Genomic DNA, 21,330 nt, shown 5'->3' on the forward strand with positions numbered 1-21,330 from the left:
TAGAGTGCATAAGTTTAGGGCGAGAGGGGAAAGACATAAAAGAGACCTAAGGTGCAACTTTTTCACACAGAGGGTGGTACGTGTATGGAATGAGCTGCCAGAGGATGTGGTGAAGGCTAGTACGATTGCAACATTTAAAAGGCATCTAGATGGGTATATGAATGGAAAGGGTTTGGAGGGATATGGGCAAGATGGTGGCTGGTGGGACTACATTGAGTTGGGAATTCTGGTCGGCATGGACGAGTCGGAACAAAGTGTCTGTTTCCATGCTGTACATCTCTATGACTCTATGATTCAGTCTTAGCTTATACGGTTGTCCTTCAAAGCTGTTCAGATGCCCTTGGCTTAGTAATGAGTTGGCACCCGTGGTTCCTGCAATGTTTAGATGGTCATTTACAGTATCAAGCCCGTCATAGGTTATTCATAAGGACACTTGATAACTCCTCGTCCTCTCCCATTCACTTCTCTATCACCTTGCGGCGGGCTCTCGAGCAATTTTACTTTCAAAACTACACAGGTTATCTCAATTGTACAGGTATTCCGTGAACCAATCCAATGATAACGCAGAGGAACACATTACACTTTTCCAAAGGCGGGGTGAGCAGACTGTACCTGATTCGTTCATATGAATCACCTTAGCGGATACATCCTCAATTGCTGTGAAGGCGCCCACACCCTTGAACAACCAGGCTATTGGTGATCGTGGGGATTAAAATGTGCAGCGTGAAGGGTACACCGAATCCCCAGGTTTTCATGGACATCACTGCAGATGGGGAGACCTTGGGCCGCATCGTGATTGAGGTAAGTGTGACGATTCCTGGGACATTGAGGCTCAGGGAATGGGGGGGGAAAACATACTCGCCAGGTCAGGCGACAAAAGTGTGAGCAACCTCTCGGATCGTATTACCTATACAATGCAACTCTAGAAAAGCTTTCGAACAAAGAGGGAACCAGGAAACAGAGTGGGTAAAAAAAAACGAAATTAAAACAAAACTATTCGATTACACTCAGAAATTTGGGTATGCTAAACACTTTGTTTGAAATCAGCTTACTTGCAGGAGTTATTCAAACGAAGATATATTGAGAGGTTAGTCTGCATTAGGGGTAGCATTCCGGGTTGTTTTCAGAGACTAATTCCAAAGCAGCAGTGTTAAATCGGGGGGGTCGCGGGTGTACCGAAGCGAGGGCATTGATAGAGAGAAAAAAAGGAACATTAAACTGGAAAGAATGAGCTGCAGGCGTTGGCGGATACAATTTGGAACATCACCAGTGAGTTCAATAAATCCGCATTCCTCCTTCCCCACCCAGGGCAAGTTCATACAATGGAGCAAACAGTAGGTAGGTTATGAAATCTAAAACTGCCGTTCTGAAGAAGGGAGGGTCACTGGACACGAAACATTAACTCTGCTTTGTCTCCACAGATGTTGACAGACCTGCTGAGTTTCTGATTTTATACTAAATCTATATATTTGCCTTTCAGCCAGTTAGGCAAGATGGTGGTCTTGCATCTGGTGTACTGACATATTGGAGTTAAAGCTAGTCGCACTAATGGTGACTAAAATCATTTTGGTGACTAAAATGGTGACTAGCAGTGGCACAGTGGTTAGCCCTGCTGCCTCACAGCGTCAGAGACCCGGGTTCAATTCCTGTGTGGTTGCCCGTAGTGTTAGGTGAAGGGGTAAATGTAGGGGAATGGGTCTGGGTGGGTTGCGCTTTGGCAGGTCGGTGTGGACTTGTTGGGCCGAAGGGCCTGTTTCCACACTTTAAGTAATCTAATTTTAAAAAACTACCATTTATTGCCAAAATAAAATCCCACTTGGTTTTTTCACATCCCAACAGGAATATAGTATAGGGATCAAAGAATGTGGGGAGAAAGTACGGAGTTGGGTGATCAGCCATGATCATATTAGACTAGATTCCCTCCAGTGGAAACAGTCCACACCGACCCTCCAAATAGAAACCCACCCAGACTCACTTCCCCACATTTACCCCTGACTAAAGCACCTAACACTATGGGCAATTTAACATAGCCAATTCACCTATCCTGCACATCTTTGGACTGTGGGAGGAAACCCACGCAGACATGGGGAGAATGTGCAAACTCCACACAGTCGCCCAAGGCCGGAATCAAACCTGGGTCCCTGGCGCTGTGAGGCAGCAGTGCTAACCACTGTGCCACCCCATATTGAATGGTGGAACAGGTTCATAGGGCCGAAAGACCTACTCCTGCTCTGATATTCGATGTTGCTATGTTTGATCATTTTCATTATTCACTGTTTCAAATGAGCACACAGAGACAGGAAGCATGCTAATTCCTTTAACAACAGAATGCTAGTCATCTCAATGACAACTGTTGGCGCCATATAATTACTAGTCTGTTAAGTGAGGAAGTAAGTTGTCACATTGGGTGGGACGGTAACGTGGTCGTGAAGGGTTCCATCAAATCAAGAAATTTGAGAATCGTTGGTCTGATGTAATTAATATCATGGAGATAGTGAAGACTGCAGATGCTAGAGAGTCAAAGTCAATAAAGTGTGGCACTGGATATGGCGCAGCAGGTCAGGCAGAATCCAAGGAGCAGGAGAGTTGACATTTAAGGCATGACTCTTCATCAGGACTGGGGAGGGGGCTGCAAAATAAATTGTGGAGGAAGAGACTAGGGAAAAGATAGGTGGGGTGGTGATAGATGGATGCAGGTAGGAGGTGATTGTGATTGGTTCGTGGGAAGTATGGAGCAGATGGGTGAGAAGGACAATGGATAGGTAAGTCAGGTCAAGAGGGTGGTGCCGAATTGGAGGGTTGGATCTGGGATGGGGTGGGGAGATTTGGAAACTGGTGAATTCAACATTGAGGCCGTGTGGTTGTAGATTCCCGAGGTGGAAGAAGAGGTGTTCTTCTTCCAGTTTGCAGAAGCCCAGAATGGACATGTCATCAGGGGAGTGGGAGGGAGAGTTGAAATGGATGGCCACTGGAAGGTGGGGTTGGTTGGTGCACATGGACCAGAAATTTTCCCTGAACCATTCTGCGAGTTTGCACTTGATCTCTCCAATATAAAGGAGACCACATTGAGAGCAATGGATGCAGTAAATGAGGTTTGAGGATATGCAAGTAAATCCCTGCTGGATTTGGAATGATCCTTTGGGGCCTTGTACTGAGGTGAGGGGCGATGTGTGGGTGCAGGGTTTGCACTTCTTGCGGCAGCAGGGAAAGATGCCCCGTGTGGAGAGGGGATTGGTGGGGAGTGTGGACCTAGAGAGGGAGTCGCAGAGGAAACTCCGAAAGCTTCATCAAATTGATAAGTATTAAAGAGGCTCTTAAAGGAAGAGAGGATGTTCGTGAGCTTATAGGTTTAAGAGAAGGAATTTTAGAAAATGTAGACTTGATGGTTGAGTGCAAAACTAGAATGCAGGGATGAAGAAAGAAGAGTTTAAAAAATACGGAATTTGAGAATAGCTGCATAGTTTTAGGTAAGGCAGGACCAATACCACCATAGAATTTAAATGTGAGGATGAATTTTGAATTGAACAATGGAAGGACCTAGTGACAAAAGTACACCACTGAACACAGTGATGTGTGAGTGGGACTTGGTATACTCTACAAAAATGTTACAAGCAAATGAGTGTAGGCAAGTTAAATTGTTCCCCTCTTCTCCCTTTCCATTTTGATCTGCAACAAGTAGTTTTTCTGTTTTGGTTGAGGATATCCTTGCCAAGTTAGTGTGTACTTGATTGTTTTCTTGCTATGGTCTTGAAGAACTAGTTTGACAGACTTTGCTGAGTTTAACAAAGAAAACTGAGGCCAGCTGACACTCCCACTTTCTGTGTACACACGCATACTTGAAGGTTACACACACAACTGCAAGTTACAGAACACAAAACACAATTGATTTGGCCAAATTTGAGTTTGTGTGAAATTTTTTACAAAGTTCCCAATTTGAGTTTGGTGTCTGCACCAACTGCAGGCAAAATCCTGTTGTCTTGTTGTCGGTATAAGGCTATTTAAAGCTGTAGCTCTTATTTTCTTTCTGGAGAGGCTACTGTGGAGTGGAATTTTTTAAGGAAAATCACTATCCACTGTAACAATGAAGACCACGTCAAGTTAGTAGGCACTTGAGCTTTGCTAGTTTGATTTGAAAAAGCGAGGAGAAGCAGCTCTACTTGGCTTCTCTGTTATTAGCTGGGTTCTGCTGAGGAAACTTGTTCAAAACACATACACACAACTTTGACTTGCCATGTGACCTTTCTCCACTTGCCACTATTATGAACATAATTGTGTGTTCCAATAACAAGTCAAATAGCTGATCTGAAGGACTAAGCAAAAAAAATCAGGTCTTCTTCTCCAAACAGTTGAATGGTTCACCTTTAGCATTTGAATGGTGTAGGTGACTTTTATGGCTGTCTTGTTAACAGGGCAGAGGGGAAGATATCTCACAGTCTCCAAATAGAGGATCAAAGTCTTTGTTCAGTTTTATAGACTTCCTATCTCCTTCTTGGAGTATGGAATATCTCTGTAATGTAAATTAATATTGGAAATCTTGATGTAGTTTAAAACCACTTTGGTCCATTTAAAAGTCTGTTTCAAGCTAATGAATCAATTCAATATTTGATATAAATACATCTTCATGACAGCAAAGTTTGGATGATCTCAAATTTATGGTTGAGGGAAGAATGGGAGATCAACCAGGAAAGCGTGGATCAGCAGGTTAAGCAGGAGATAGATATTTAGGCAGTTAAAGCCATCAGTGTTACTGAGGTGAGAATACGTGAGTGAACAGGTCACTTGGACAGAAGAGCGCAGCAGGTCAGGCAGCATCCAAGGAGCAGGGGAGAATCAACGTTTCGGATATGAGCCCTTCTTCAGGAATGAGGAAAGTGTGCCAAGCAGGCTAAGATAAAAGGTAGGGAGGAGGGACTTGTAGTCCCTCCTCCCTACCTTTTATCTTAGCCTGCTTGGCACACTTTCCTCATTCCTGAAGAAGGGCTCATGCCCGAAACGTCGATTCTCCTGCTCCTTGGATGCTGCCTGACCTGCTGCGCTTTTCCAGCAACACATTTTCAGCTCTGATCTCCAGCATCTGCAGCCCTCACTTTCTCCTCTTGGATAGAAGCTCAACCAAAAGCTCAAACAGGAAAGGGGCTTTCAAGATCTTTGCTTCAAAGGTACAGTTCCGTGTTAGACAAATTCCACTGACCTCCTGGGTATATTTTTCCAGTGGACATAGTATTTTCCTTGCTTGTGTATACTTACTTGTATGTGGGATCTCAAAAACACAATAATCTGTCACATTCCATCCACCAAAAGGGTATTTGAAAGATGGAAATTAGAAGAATAGCTCCTACGTTGTGGAAGGAAGATGATTATTTTCATGTTTGCACACTTCCTTGAACAATGCAGTGGAGTATCAGAAGGATTCACACACTGGTTAACAATCTGATAGACCACATCATAATCATTATAGCCAATGAAGGGGACTTGAACTCAGAACCCTTCAGCTCAGAAAAAGGAGTGCTCCGAACTGAACTACAAGATCTCCATTGATGGGAGGCAGATAAATTTATAAACTGTAGCAGCAGAGTGTACCGTCTACTGCACTGCAGTAACTCATCAAGGCTTCCAAACCTGCAACCTCGACCACCAGAAGGAAAATCACAGCAGAGGTATGTGAAAACCACCACTTGCAAGGTCCCCTCCAGGCTACAGATCATTCTGACCTTGAATTGTCAAATCCTAGAATCCCTACAGTGTGGAAGCATCCCACCCATCCTATCCCTATCCCCCTAACCCTGCATGGCCCAATTCACCTCACCGGCCACATCTTTGGATTGTGGGAGGAAACCGAATACCCAGAACAAACCCATGAAAACACGGGGAGAACACGCAAACTCCGCATAGACAGTCACCCAGGATGGAATAGAACCTGTCTCCTTGGCACTGTGAGGCATCCTGAAGAAGGGCTAATGCCCGAAACGTCGATTCTCCTGTTCCCTAGATGCTGCCTGACCTGCTGCGCTTTTCCAGCAACACATTTCCAACTGTGAGGCAGCAGTCCTAATCATCGTGCCACTGTGCTGCATTGTATTCTCTTCCTTTACTGTCACTGAGTAAAACTCCAGAAACCTCCACCCCTAAGCAGTGTGGTGTATCTACTCTCTAATGACTTTGTGATTCAAGAGGTAGCTCAGCACCATCCTCTCCAGGGCAGTTGAGGATAGGCAAGACATGCTAGCCTAGCAAGCAATATCCACATTCTATGAATAAATAAACATCGGTAAAGTAAAGGATTGCAAATCTTATGTGCTTGGATTGGGTCACTTGCATGGCTTAAACATGTGACTTTGTGAATTTCATTGAAGTTTAAAGGTGATTGAATCTGCATCACTCCTCTGTGAAAAACCAACTCTCACCATTGCCTCAAATCCTTTATAAGCAGTTGTTTGTGATGTTAGTGTGGCCCAGTCACCTGCAGATTAAACATCTAAGGCAGGATACTAGGCAGCACAGCTTCAACCTGTGCCAAACACAAGTGCACCACTGAGCAATTGTGCCTGAGACCTGCCTTTCTCACCTGACCTGTTCCTTCAATGGCTGCTGTCTGCTTTTGGTGTCATTAACATGCTGCATACAGGCTGTGAAAATATCTTTATGAAGTTAGGCTTCATGGGCTGTCACTGGAGCTACAAGAAATATGAGTAAAGGTACATCATTTGACCCATCAGATCTGCTCCTCTAGTCAGTGAGATCTGATAATCCTTAACTCCACTTTCCTTTGCTTTTTCTCCTCTTGATTCTCTTACCTATTAAAAGTCTCTCTATCTCAGTTTCGAATATACTCAATGACCCACATTCTACAGCAAAGAATTCCATCAATTCACTAACCTCCAGGAAGAAATTCTTCCTCATCTTTGTTTAACTGGGTGACCCTTACTGAGATTTGTCCTGTAGTTTCTAGATGCTACTATAAGGGAAAAGAAACTCTCCATCTTAATCCTGTCAAGCCCTCCAATAATCGTTTATACTTGAGTTGGGTTGCCCCTTATTTGTCTAAATTCCAGTGAGAACAAGTCCAACCTACTTAACTTCTTTTCATAAGAAAATCACTCTGTACCCGGGATCAGCTTCATAAACCTTCTTTGGATTGCCACCAATGTCAATATATTTTTCTTTATTCACTATATTCTGGACACAGTCTAATTAGAGTCGAGAGTGTGGTGCTGGAAAAACACAGCAACATCGATTCTCCTGCTCCTCGGATGCTACCTGACCTGCTGTGCTTTTCCAGCATCACACTCTCAATTCTGATCTCCAGCATCTGCAGTCCTCACTTTCTCCTAGTGGTCTAATTAGAGCCTCTATCGTTTGAGCAAGACATTCCCATTTTTATACTGCCATGAACTTTCCATTTGCCTTCCCTCTTACCTATTGAACATGTATGCTAACTTTTAGGGAGCTACACAGTAGATAAACAGCAGGATCTTAAAGGTTATACTTTCCGGATTATTCACAGTGGCATGAATTGGCGAGTAAAGAAATAAGAGAACAGGGCAGATGAACGTGTGGCTCAAAGAGTTGGTGCAGGAGGAAAGGTTTTAAATTCCTGGATCATTGGGACTGTTTCTGGGGAAAGTGGGATCTGTGCATGCAGATCTTACCTTAACCAGATTGGAACCAACATCCTGGCAGGAGAGTTTACTAGTGCCATTGTGAGTAATTTAAGCCAGTTTGGCTCAGGGAAGGGACACAGTATTGGTACACTCTGGGCACAGCATGCTTTAGTAAAGAACTGAGGCACAGGGATTTCAGCCATATTCAGTTTCAAGGGAATAAGATGAAGCTGGGTGACTTCTACTTTAATGCTTGGAGATTTGACATTAAGCCAGATCAGTTAAGGGCACAGCTTGATATGTGAAATTGTGATGTTGTTGTCATCACAGAGAATGTAGTTGAGGGAGGGACAGGATTGGCAATTCAACATTCCAGGGTATCAGATATTCAATCAGTACAGGGGAAGGTGTAACAAAGGAGGTGATGTCGCATTATTAAGGAGTCTGTATTAAGAGGTGATCATTGGCTTCAGAAACAAAGGAGGAGAACATGCCCCCATCTACATCAACAGAACTGAGTTTGAGAGGGTGAATAGTGTCAAGTTCCTAGGAATGACGATAACCGACAACCTGTCCTGGACTTTCCATGTAGATGTGACAGTCAAGAAGGCACAACAACAACGCCTCTTATTCTTCAGATGGCTCAGGAAATGGCTCATGACATCCATAATGCACCTCATCAATTTCTATAGATGGACCATTGAAAGCATATGTCTTGGTGCATAACAGCTTGGTATGACAACTGCTTTGCCCAGGGCCACAAGTAACTACTGAAGGTGGTGTGCACAAACACCATGGAATCCAATCTTCCAAGCAAGGACACCATTTACATGGCTCAATGCCACAGAAAGGCTGCCAATATATCAAAGGCCCAACGTACTCCAATAATGATCTCCTACAACCTCTTCTGTCAGGCAGAAGATACAGAAGCCTAAACACCAGCAGGTTCAGGAATTGCTTCTTCTTGGCTGTTATTAGACTGATGAATGGACTCCCTAACTTCAAATAATGTTGATCTTGTTACTGTTAACCTTGCCTAGTGCACACCCTGTACAACGTAACCTGTATGCCTCTGTCTAAGTTTTTTTTCACCCTATGATCTGTATGCCCTTGCTCACTATAATCTGCCTGTCCTCCTTGTAAACAAACTTTTCACTGTACTTAGGTACACATGATAATAAATTAAATCAATCAGTCAGTTACTGCAGTGAAGAGAGACAGTATCTTGGATGGGTCTTCAAGTGAGACTTTGTGGATAGAGATTAGGAATAAAAATAATATACTTACAATGTTGGGAGTGTATAATAGACTCCCAAACAGTGGGAGTCAGCAGGCAGTAGAGTAGCAGATATGTAGACAATTCACTGAGTTGTGTTAAAAAAAAAAAGGAAATTTTAACATCACCAAATATTAATTGCCATGCTCATAGTTTAGAGGGAGCGAACTACTTGAAATGTATTCATGAGAGCTTTTTTATATCAACATATAGAAGATCCAACAAGAGGCAGTGCAGTGTTGGTCTTCATTTTGGCAAATATGAGTGGTAGTAGAGCATTTTCGTGATAGCAATCACAACACAGTATTTTATAAGATTGCTATGGGAAAGGCGTTTGCAAAAAAAGGTTTTAGATTGGGGGAAGGTAGATACTATTAAAGAAGGGCAGGATTTTATTGAAATCCTGAGTCCAAGTTTGACTCTTGACACATAGACAGGATACGTGACTGTCAGATTGCAGTTTTTAAAAATTTTACTCAAATACAAGGAGAGAGTGCCTAATCAAAGGCTAGCAACTCCAACAATCATCAGTTAGGAGCAGCATTTTTATATACTCATTTAAGTAAGTTCCATATGACCACATGTAATGATTCCTCCTTAATGTGGTTAAAGCGGCTTGCATCATAGAACAGAGTTCACCACCTTTCAACTGCCCCCTCAGCATTGTTACTCTTACCTAGTTGATAAAAAGAAAAGTATTATCCAATTAACACTCATTTTTGGGTACATGTTTTTATAAGAACTAACTTTTCCTTGTCTTCTTTGCTATATTTCAGTGTCTGGTGTCAATATCACACCTTCATTGCGAACAAAGAAAGAACAAAGAAAATTACAGGACAGAAACAAGTCCTTCGGCCCTCCAAGCCTGTGCCAATCCAGAGCCTCTAAATCTGTCACCTATTTTCCAAAGACTTGTATCCCTCTGCTTCCTGTCCATTCATTTGTCTGTCTAGATACATCTTAAATGATGCTATTGTGCCCACCTCTAGCACATCCGCTAACAACATATTCCAGGTACCCACTATGCTCTGCAAAAAGAACTTTCCATGTGTATTTCCCTTAAACTTTTCCCCTCTTACCTTGAACTCATGACCACTAGTAATTGAGTCCCCCACTCTGGGGAAAAAATTTGCTACCACCCTGTCTATACCTTTCATGATTTTGTAGACCTCAATCAGGTTGCCCCCTCGATCTCTGTCTTTCTAATGAAATAATCCAAATCTACTCAACCTCACTTCATAGCTAGTGACCTCCATACCAGGCATCCTGGTGAACGTCCTCTGCACCATCTCCAAAGCTTCCACATCCTTCTGGTAATGTGGCGACCAGAACTATACGCAGTATTCCAAATGTGGTTGAACCAAAGTCTTATGCAACTGTAACGTGACCTGCCAACTCTTGTACTCAATACCCCATCTAATGAAGGAAAGTATGTCGTATGCCTTCTTGACCACTGTGTCAACCGGCATTGCCACCTTTGGGTACAATGGACCTGAATACCCAGAACTCCCTGTTCACCAATTTTTCCAGGGCTTTTCCATTTACCATTCGCTCTAGAATTGGATCTTCCAAAATGCATCACCTCACATTTGTCCAAATTGAACTCCATCTGCCATTTCTCCGCGCGACTCTCCAATCTATCTATATTCTGCTGCATTCTCTGACAGTCCCCTTCACTATCTGCAACTCCACCAATCTACAAACTTGCTAACCAGAGTACCTATATCTTCCTCCAGATCATTTATGTATATCACAAAAAAAACAATGGTCCCAGCACGGATCCCTGTGTAACACTACCTTTTGAGAAACTCCCTTCCATACTACCCTTTGTCTCCTGTTGCTTAGCCAGTTCTCTATCCATCTAGCCCGTACATACTGGACCTTTGCGACTTCACTTTCTTCATCAGCCTACCATGGAGAACCTCATCAAACGCCTTACTAAAGTCCATGTATATGACATCACAGCCCTTCCCTTATCAATCAACTTTGTCACTTCCTCAAATAACTCTTAAGTTGGTAAGACATTACCTACCCTGCACAAAACTATGCTGCCTATCACTGACAAGCCTATTTTCTTTCAAATGTAAATGTAAACGGTTATACCTGTTTTGGAGGGAGATGACCACAGGGGACACTTGCACTGCCTTCCTGGTCTTTCTCTGCCTTTTAGTTACCAATTCCCTTTGTCCCTCAGCAATCGTGATCTGCGATGTGACCAATTTGCTAAACATGCTATTCACAACCTCCTCAGCATCACGGATGCTCCAAAGTGGGTCCATCTGCAGCTCCAGAGCCATCATGCGGTCTAACAAGAGCTTAAAGTGGTTACAAAGGCGGTCTTTGTTGTTGCAAGATATAGCAACATTTAGTTACAACTGCTGACAGCTTGTTTGATATTAGTTGCTGAAGTAAACTTTAATTCTAAGTTGACTAAATGTAATGTCCCAGCAAACCTAGTGATCTATAATGGTCTTTTTTCTATATTTCCACAATCTGATCAAAGTAGAATGGGAGCAGCTATATTTGGGTAAATCTACTGCAGAACAGTTTGACGGGGAAGTGGAATAAGAAGCAGAAGAGAGCTTTTTAATCAGTACAAAGGGAGAAAATCAATGGAAGCCCTTGTGAAGTAGATAAAGTACAGGGTGGCACTAAAGACAAGACGTGAACAAACTCCAGTGGGTAAAATTAGGGAGAACTTCAAGGTATTCTCTAGGAATATCAAGGGTAGAGGATGACCAGGTAAAGAGCAAAGCGAAAGAGAGGACTGCAAATGCTGGAGATTAGAGTTGAGAGTGTGGTGCTGGAAAAGCACAGCAGGCCAAAACATTGACTCTCCTGCTCCTCTGATGCTGCCAGACATGCTGTGCTTTTCCAGCACCACACTCTCGACAAATAAAGAGCAAGAGATGGAAATGTGTTGCTGGAAAAGCGCAGCAGGTCAGGCAGCATCTAGGGAACAGGAGAATCGACGTTTCGGGCATTAGCCCTTCTTCAGAATTCCTGAAGAAGGGCTAATGCCCGAAACGTCGATTCTCCTGTTCCCTAGATGCTGCCTGACCTGCTGCGCTTTTCCAGCAACACATTTCCATCTCTGATCTCCAGCATCTGCAGACCTCACTTTCTCCCCAAATAAAGAGCAAGGCCCATTAGGGGCAATGCATGCAGTCTGCATAGAGCCACATGACATTGCTAAGATGTTAGAAAAGTACTTCATGTCTGTCTTCACTTTTTGAGAAGGAGGTTGCGGGTATAGAATTTAGGAAGGGAGACTGTGAGGTTCTTGAACTGTTTGACAGAAGGAATAAGGAGGTATTGGAAGTTTTGGGCGAGTATAAAAGTGGACCCATCCTCAAGTCCATATGAGTTGTATCCCAGGCTGCTATGGGAGACAGAGGAAGTTCTACGGGCTGTAACTCAAATGTTTCATTCCTGTCTGGCCTTAGGAAGATGCCAGAGGTTTGGAGGACAGCTAATGAGGTTCCACCTTTTTCAAGAAGGCTTTTAGAGATAAACCAGGGAATTACAGACTAGTGAGTCTCACATCAATCCTTGCTCACAACTACAGAGAACAGTTTTTACAGATTAAAACAGATTATATTGTCCCCTACGACGACTATGTTCCTATTTCATCCCCCTTACTTGGATGTCTCCAAGTTGGTCTTGTGATGCATTGAGTAGCGACTTGCCTCTTGAGCCGAGATTGGTTCCTGGTTTGAATCCCAATCCATGGCTTTTTGCCCAAGCAAGTACATAATGCAGCCAAACCTGTTAATGCTTACATCACACACAAATGGCAGGTGATAAGATTGGGAGAGATTCGTTGTTACCCATGCGATGAAGAGAACTTGGAACATCTACCATTATGACATCCAACATATATTTAAGATCCTGAAGAGTCATGAAAGATAGACATGAAGAGAATATTCCTTTTTAAGGGAGAATTTGAGTTTGATTTATTGTTATCACACGTACTGAGGTACATCGAAAAGTATTGTTTTGCATGCTATACAGGCAGATTGTACCATACAAAGTGCATCAGAGTAGCAGAACAGAGGGCAGAATATAGTATTACAGTTGTACAGAAAGTGCAGAGAGAGAATCTAGAACTGGAGTCACTCTTTAAGAATCAGGGTCACTGATTTTAAAATGGAAAGGAAACATATTTCTTTCTGAGGGTCATCAGTCTTTAGAATTCCCTTTCTGAAGAGGTGATGGAAGCAGAATATTTTTGTTAAGAGGTTCTTGTTAAGCAAGAGGCTGAAAGATTGACAGCATAGCAGGAAATCAGATTTGAGGTAGCAATCACATCCTCTGTATATGTTGCTTTGTTTTAAAAGGTACCTTAACACAAAATTGAAATAAAGACTACAGATTTTTTTTAAAATTTGTTGTAAATAAATACTGAAGCTGTGCTCTGCTTGTTTCTTGCAGCTCAAAGCTGATGTGGTCCCAAAAACTGCAGGTAAGTTCCGGAAACTAACTATTTTGAGATGAAGCAAGTTTGTTATTTAGGTGTGTGCTAATACTGTGGACAATCTTGTTACAGAAAATTTCCGTGCACTCTGCACTCATGAGAAGGGGTTTGGTTATAAGGACTCAACATTCCACAGAGTAATTCCTAACTTCATGTGCCAGGTGAAGGAGCAATGTAATTTTATGTTTAGTTGGTAATATTGCTGTCTGTTTGTTTGATGAAATGACTAATGACCTGTTCAACTCTCAACTGTGCAGGGTGGTGACTTCACAAGAAACGATGGGACTGGTGGCAAGTCCATCTATGGAAATAAGTTCAACGATGAGAATTTCAAGTTGCAGCACACAGGATTGGGTAACGTTTTTTAAAATATTCATTCAAGGGATGAGGGGTAGATTGCAAAAGAAATGGACAGAGGTTGGAAATAAAGATGTATTTGTTTAGGTTAACAGGGAAAGATTATTAAGGAAGGTGTTTGCTTTACAAACAAGCAAACTTGACATGGTTGTTTCCATCGAATGGTTAACGATGCCATCGTGTAACGTGATCGCTCTCTTAAAATTACAGTCCAACATCCTTACAAAATATACAACATTCTTCTCCCTTACATCAGTGGTTACTGCAATGAAAGTGTGTACAATACTTACAATCCTATATACAGCAGTCAGTAGGTAATACATTCCAGAGGACATTGATTCCTGTGAGGCAGTTGGTGCACCTCATGTTTCTCTGTTTTTCTGGCGTTCCTCTCCCTTTTCTCCAAAGAATTTTTTTTATGCTGGCTATTCTGTTTCACATTCAAAATCAGCAGTTCTTTTTCTCTTCAATTTTTATGTTGCATAATTCTTTGATAATTTAGTTAAAAATCATACAACACCAGGTTATAGTCCAACAGGTTTAATTGGAAGCACTAGCTTTCGGATCACTGCTCCTTCATCAGGTGGTTGTGGAGGACACAACTGTAAGACACAGAATTTATAGCAAAAGTTTACAGTGTCATGTAACTGAAATTATACATTGAAAAATACCTTGATTGTTTGTTAAGTCTCTCATCTGTTAGAGTGACCATGTTAGTTTCACTTCTTTCATATGTAAATCACAAAATGTTTTTTTAAAAGTTACATACTCAGGTTAACTTTAACAATTGGTTAAAACAAGGGTGGAGTGGATAGGTGGAAAAGAAGATAGGCAGGTAGGATTACAGTTGGTGTCAGCTCAGATAATATGTTGAAGGTGTTAAGCCCCCTGTGCACTGTTGTCTGTGCCATACTGTTTAGACTGATTCTAATCTAAAAAATTGAGTTAATAGAGTCTTACATGGATTCATGCAGTTTTTGAGCAAAGTACAATGTAACTCTGCAAGTACAAATTCACCCCATAAACTGTGTCTGGAGTGGAGGGTTGTGAGTGTCTGTGAGAGAGAGTGTATATGTGTGTATGTGAGAATAAAGGTGTCGAAGTCTGTGAGAGGGTGCACGTGTGAGTGTGGGGATATGTGTGTCTGTAGGAGTGTGTGATAGTGTATGTGTCTGTAGGTGTGTGTAGGAGTGTCTATGTGTGTGTATAGTGCAATGGTGGTCACCTGTAGTGTGAGTTGAAAAATGTGGTGCTGGAAAAACACAGCAGACCAGGCAGCATCCGAGGAGCAGGAGAATCAACATTTCGGGCATAAGCCTTATTCTTCAGAAGTCGATTCTCCTGCTCCTCGGATGCTGCCTGGCCTGCTGTGTTTTTCCAGCACCACATTTTTCAACTCTGGTACTCCAGCATCTGCAGACCTCACTTTCTACTAGTCACCTGTAGTGTGACATGAACCCAAGGTCCTGGTTTTTCAATGTATAATTTCAATTACATGACACTCTAAACTTTTGCTCTAAATTCTGTCTTACAACCACCTGTCCTCTGTCTGTCTTCTGTCTTCTGTCCTCCACAACTACCTGCAGAAGGAGCGGCGCTCTGAATGCTAGTGCTTCCAATTAAACTTGTTGGACTTTAACCTGGTGTTGTGTGATTTTTAACTTTGTACACCCCTGTCCAACACCAGCATCTCCAAATCATGATAATTTAGCACCTTATTTATAATTACTTTAGAACATAGAACATAGAACATAGAAGAATACAGCGCAGTACAGGCCCTTTGGCCCTCGATGTTGTGCCGATCCAAGCCCACCTAACCTATACTAACCCACTATCCTCCATATACCTATCCAATGCCCGCTTAAATGCCCATAAAGAGGGAGAGTCCACCACTGCAACTGGCAGGGCATTCCATGAACTTACGACACGCTGAGTGAAGAACCTACCCCTAAATTCAGTCCTATATCTACCCCCCTTAATTTAAAGCTATGCCCCCTTGTAATACCCGACTCCATAAGCGGGAAAAGGTTCACACTGCATTGTTAAGCAAGCAGCCCAGACCATAATGTTGCAATTTGTTTTGGTAAGTGTACAGCGAAAATTATTTGGAGTAAATAAATAAAAGGCCTCTCAAAATCATTTTTCATCTCTGTACCAAACTAGCCACCTCAGAGCTGGGAGCTATTTATGACCCCTCTGGAAAAAACCAAGGACACAGTATCCTTGAGAAAATGAACAGCTTTTTAAAAAAGGACCAGCCTTGTGACACCACCCCCCTTTAAAAAAAAACATCAATATCAAAAGATGATTTCATTTTAAAAACCCTTCAAAAATAAACTGGTTAGTAGTCTAAAATACACATATACACTATATTAACTGTACACATGCAAACATGCACAATCACATGTGAATTCAGGCCATGGCCAACCTGCCACCGAGCGCCTCCGTATCTCATTCTAGTCTGGGTAACGCATCGGCAATCACATTTTCGTGACCTGCTGCAGACACAACTGTCAAACTGAATGGCTGCAATAACAAGCTCCATCTAAACAGTCTGGCATTTTTGTCCTTAAATTTTTCCAGAAAGGTCAATGGGTTATGATCAGTGTATACAATTGTCTGAAATGCATTGCTGGTACAATAAACACTGAAATATTGTAATGCCAACACCAAGCTCAAAGTCTCTTTCTCCACCACTGAATATTTCTGACGATGAACATTCAAATTCATTTTTGCCCATTTTAACAATTCGATGAATGGAACAGCCACAATGCTAAAATTCGGTCCAAACTTTTGGTAAAATCCACTTACTTCCAGTGGAGTAATACTGCTATTTTCATCGATGGTGTGGGAAATTCCACAATTACTCTCATTTTTGCATTCCACGGGGCCGTTTGTCCGTGTCCAATAACATGGTCCAGGAAGGTGACTTGGGCTTTGGCAAATTCACTTTTAGCCAGGTTTATCACCAAGCCTGCCTTCCGAAGTTGATCGAGTAAGTCCGATAAATGCTGTAAATGTTCCTTCCATGAGTGACTAAAAATCACCATGTCATCAATGTAAACATCACAATTGGGTAATGCGTCAAAAACCTTATTAGTTAATCTCTGAAATGTGGCTGGAGCATTTTGCATACCAAATGGCATGAATTTGAACTGATATAGTCCATTGGTGTTATGAAAGCCGAAATTGCCTTTGCTGTCTCAGAAAGAGGTACTTGCTGGTAGTCTCTGAGCAAGTCCAACTTAGAAATGTAACTTGCCTGTCCCACGTTTTCAACACAGTCCTCCAGCCATGGAATTGGATATGCAACAGTACTTGTAACAGCGGTGACTTTGCAATAGTCCACACATAACTGTTGGGTACTATCTGGCTTTGGCACCATGACTATGGATGAGCTCCAGTCACTGTAACTCACTTTGATTATGCCATCTTGGAGCATGTGCTCTGTCTCCCTCTGAACCTGTGCCAGCGTTAGAGGGTTATGCCTTTAAGGATGTTACTTAATCGGAACAGCATCTCCTATATCTACATCATGCACAATTAGGTTAGTACTTCCGAGTTTATTTCTGCATATCTCCCCGTGTGATATGGTGGCACAGTGGTTAGCACTGCTGCCTCACAGCACCAGAGACCCGGGTTCAATTCCCGCCTCAGGCGACTGACTGTGTGGAGTTTGCACGCTCTCCCCGTGTCTGCGTGGGTTTCCTCCGGGTGCTCCGGTTTCCTCCCACAGTACAAAGAAGTGCAGGTCAGGTGAATTGGCCATGCTAAATTGCCCGTAGTGTTAGGTAAGGGGTTAATGTAGGGGTATGGGTGGGTTGCGCTTCGGCGGGTCAGTGTGGACTTGTTGGGCTGAAGGGCCTGTTTCCACACTGCAAGTAATCTAATCTAATAACCCTTTCAGATCATTTTGATTTTCTTGTGGAAGGTAACTCAATCATTTATGCCAATTTTGACAACTTTCTCGTCCAATTTGATTTGAGGAACGTTCAACTCTGAATCCTCTGAACTTGGTTCTTCCTTCTGTGCTGTAATCATTAGCACCTCCTCCTCTTGCTTTCCTTCCCTATCAAAATACCTTTTGAGCATATTCACATGACACACTCTGTGAGATTTTTTCCTGTCTGGAGTCCTTATCAAGTAGTTCACCTCACTCAATCTCTTCTCAATTTGAGACGGTCCACTAAACCTGACTTTTAAAGTTTCACCTGTTCCTGGAAGTAACCTTATCCCCAGTTTCAAAATTGCGAATTTGTGATTCTTATCCACTTCCTGTTTTATTGTATGCTGCAATACTTTTAAATGCTGTCTAGCCAACTCTCCAGCTCTATTTAATTGTTCTCTAAAATTTGACACATTGTCCAAATGGGTGGTCTCTGAATTCTGACTTATACATTTCTCCTTAATCAATTTTAATGGTCCTCTTTCTTCATGCCCAAAAATTAATTCAAATGGACTGAATTTGATTATTCATTTGATGCATTTCTGATCACAAAAAGTACAAACGGAACTCCCTTATCCCAATCATCTCGATAAAGCCCTCAACATGGTCTTTAATGTTTGATGTCATCTCTCTAGCGCTCCCCTGCAATTCTGGATGGTATGCAGTAGATTTCAATTGCTTTTTTCACCCAAGTTACCATTACCTCCTTGAATAGCTTGGATGTAAAGTTTGACCTTTGTGATCCGATGGGATCTGAATTGGTAGTCCATATGTAGTAAAAAAAATTGAGTAATTCTTCTACAACCTTTTTTGCTATGATATTGCGTAATGGTACTGCTCGTGGAAATCTCGCCGATACATCCATTATTGTTAATAAATACTTAGTCTCACTTTTCATTTGAGGTAAGGGACCTATGCGATCAATCAAGACTCTTGTGAAATAGGTATTAAAGGTTCAGGTTTTATTACTGCCTGTGGTTTTCCAATTAGCTGACATGTATGACATGTTTGACAAAATTCAACTACATCCTTGTGTAGTCCAGGCCAATAAAAATGTCTTTCTTCTTTAGCCTCTGTTTTCCTCACTCCAAAATGACCTCCAAGTAGTAGATCATGTGCCAATCACAGCACCTCCTTTCTATAGTCTACTGGCAAAACAATTTGATGAATCTCTGCCCATTTCTCATCTGCTTAATGTGTGATGGTCTCCATTTCCTCATTAAGTCATCATTTGCTAAGTAATAACACAGGGATGCATTCACTCTCCTCTGTATATGTCTTTTGATATAACTGTTTTAAATTCTCATCTTTCTGCTGTAACTCAATAAGCTTAGCAAAGCTAAAGATTCTTGCATGTTTACCTATTTGCTCCTGCTCTGTCCCACTTATCTGATCAAAAAAAGTCCCTGATAAAGTTATGTCAGCCTCCTTATCTGTGCCTTTTGAACTGTCCTTCTTCAGCTTGTGCCTCTGTGTTCTTGTGATCTCACAATCTGGGAAGATCCTTGGATAAACACCTTGCATTTCTTCAGTTGCTGGAGTCTCCACTGGCTTTTCAATTAGAGTAGGTAGTGCACCTACCGGTGAATCAACTATATCATTTGTAAGAACAAATTGTATTCCTGGAGCTGAGAGTTTGTCCAGTACTCCTACCACAAATTCTCCACTCTCCGCTGGACACTCTAGCCTCACTTTACATTTCGTCTCACCATGAATTCCTGTTACCAGTACCTTTTCTGGCAATAGTCCCTCAGGAGTACATTATTTCCTCATCCTTCAGCATTACAGACTGAGAGGATCCTGTGTCCCTTAATATTGTAACCGCTTTACCTGCTGCTCCTGGCCTATGTGAATACATTTTACCCTTGCATGTATTTTTTTTAAGCAGATCTAGCACTTCCTCTTTAATCAACCTCTGATCATCTTGTACACTCTAAGGCAGTTGTCTAACTTCTCCTGTGCTTTTTGTTACTAGTCCAACAAAACTCCTAGGTTTGTCCAGTTTTCCTACATCTGGCTTTCTCCTAGCCCACCAACACTGTGATTTCGTGTGGCCCACTTTATTACAATGAAAACATCGGAGCTTTTTAACTTCTGTGACCCCCTCAAGGGTTTCTTTTTTACCCTGTGGTAAATTATCCTTATGATCTTCACTGAGATCTACCTTTCTCTTTCCACGTGAGGATTTCTCTTTGCCCCAGTTTCTATCCCTCATGGACTGAAATTGATTCTGGAAGCCAAACCATGTTTTATGGACCAGCTCAGAATCATCAGCCACTGCAGCTGCTAACCTTGCCGTTTTAACTCTCTGCTCTTCCACATGAGTTCGCACTACTTCCGGCAGTGAATTTTTCAATTCCTCCAAAATAATTACCTCTCTAAGGGCATCATAGGTTTGCTCGATTTTTAAAACTCTTATCCATCTATTGAAATTACTCTGTTTGAACCTTTCAAACTCAGTATAGGTTTGACCAGAGTCCCTCCTTAGATTCCTGAAACGTTGTCTCTAGGCTTCTGGTACAAGCTCATGTGCACTTAAAATGGCTTTCTTCACCTCCTCATACTCCCCAGATACCTCATCTGATAGTGATGCAAATACCTCACTAGCCCTACCTACAAGTTTTGTTTGGATCAACAAAACCCACATTGTCACTGGCCACTGTATTTGTTTAGCCACTTTTTCAAATGAGATGAAAAAGGCTTCCGCATCCTTCTCATCAAATTTAGGCAATGCTTCAACATATTTAAGCAGCTTCTCATCAGGCTTTCGCCCACCACTCTCTTCCTCACTAAGATTGCCTTTAGCTTTCATTCTTTTAAGCTACCTTTCCTTTTTAAGTGTCAGTTTCTGAAGTTCAAATTCTCTTTTTTTCTTTCTCTTCTGCTAAATTCCTTCGTTCTTTTTCTTTCTCATCTGCTTTTAACTGTAATTCAAACTGTTTCATTTCTGCTGCCCTTTCCTTAGCTCTCACCTCTAACTCAAACTGTTTCATTTGCAATTGAATTTTTGCGATCTCTACAGATTCTGATGGTTTCTCCAGCAAGTTTCAGTGCTCAGCCACTGCAGTAGCTATCTTTCCTTTCCTCACAGAAGGAAGCAGCTCCAATCCCAACTTGTCAGCTAATACCTGCAGCTTGGTCTTATTCACCTTTTGCAAAACTTCCAAAGTCACTGCATCAACTTCCAGAAAACCTTTGGTGACTGAAAGAACCATTACTTATCCCAAGCTTTGTCTACCCAACCAAACCAACACCATAAATAGATCCCCTAGACATGAGATACCCCTGGATCTCCAGAGTTTAAAAGTGGCATCTGTTAACCCCGGTTGGAATCCCCATGCTCCCACTATCGGTGCATAGGGGGATGTTTTATGTGAATTACCCTCATTTTGCCGCATTATATTCCAAGCCTTGATTGTATTTAGTATTATAGGGTTTTTACAGTGATCTGTAATGATTTTCCTCTTGTCTGAGAATAAAAGGTTAATAAGTGGGTATTTTACTTGAGAAGCCTCGATGTCCAACCAGATTGATTGTGGATCAGACAAGACCCAATCAGCTATATAACTTAATAGGGAACTTAATTGATATTTCCTAAAATCTGGGAAATCCAATCCACCCCTTGCCTGTGGAAGCTGTAGCTTCTTCAGCGTAATGAGGGGCCGCCTATGGT

General features: G+C 42.0%; 1 protein-coding gene across 1 annotated transcript in view; it reads left to right on the forward strand.

The window, feature by feature from the left end:
* Positions 1–630: 630 nt before the first annotated feature.
* Positions 631–21,330, forward strand: part of LOC122541885 (peptidyl-prolyl cis-trans isomerase-like) — a 30,122-nt gene continuing 9,422 nt past the window's right edge. Inside the window, exons 1-4 of the mRNA XM_043679050.1 lie at positions 631–801; positions 13,312–13,342; positions 13,427–13,515; positions 13,612–13,708. Of these exons, the coding sequence (XP_043534985.1) occupies positions 715–801; positions 13,312–13,342; positions 13,427–13,515; positions 13,612–13,708 (304 nt within the window). The 5' untranslated portion in view covers positions 631–714. The remainder of the gene's footprint in view (positions 802–13,311; positions 13,343–13,426; positions 13,516–13,611; positions 13,709–21,330) is intronic.

This window comes from Chiloscyllium plagiosum, chromosome 38 (assembly GCF_004010195.1).
Source record: "Chiloscyllium plagiosum isolate BGI_BamShark_2017 chromosome 38, ASM401019v2, whole genome shotgun sequence".
In the NCBI taxonomy this organism is placed as follows: domain Eukaryota; kingdom Metazoa; phylum Chordata; class Chondrichthyes; order Orectolobiformes; family Hemiscylliidae; genus Chiloscyllium; species Chiloscyllium plagiosum.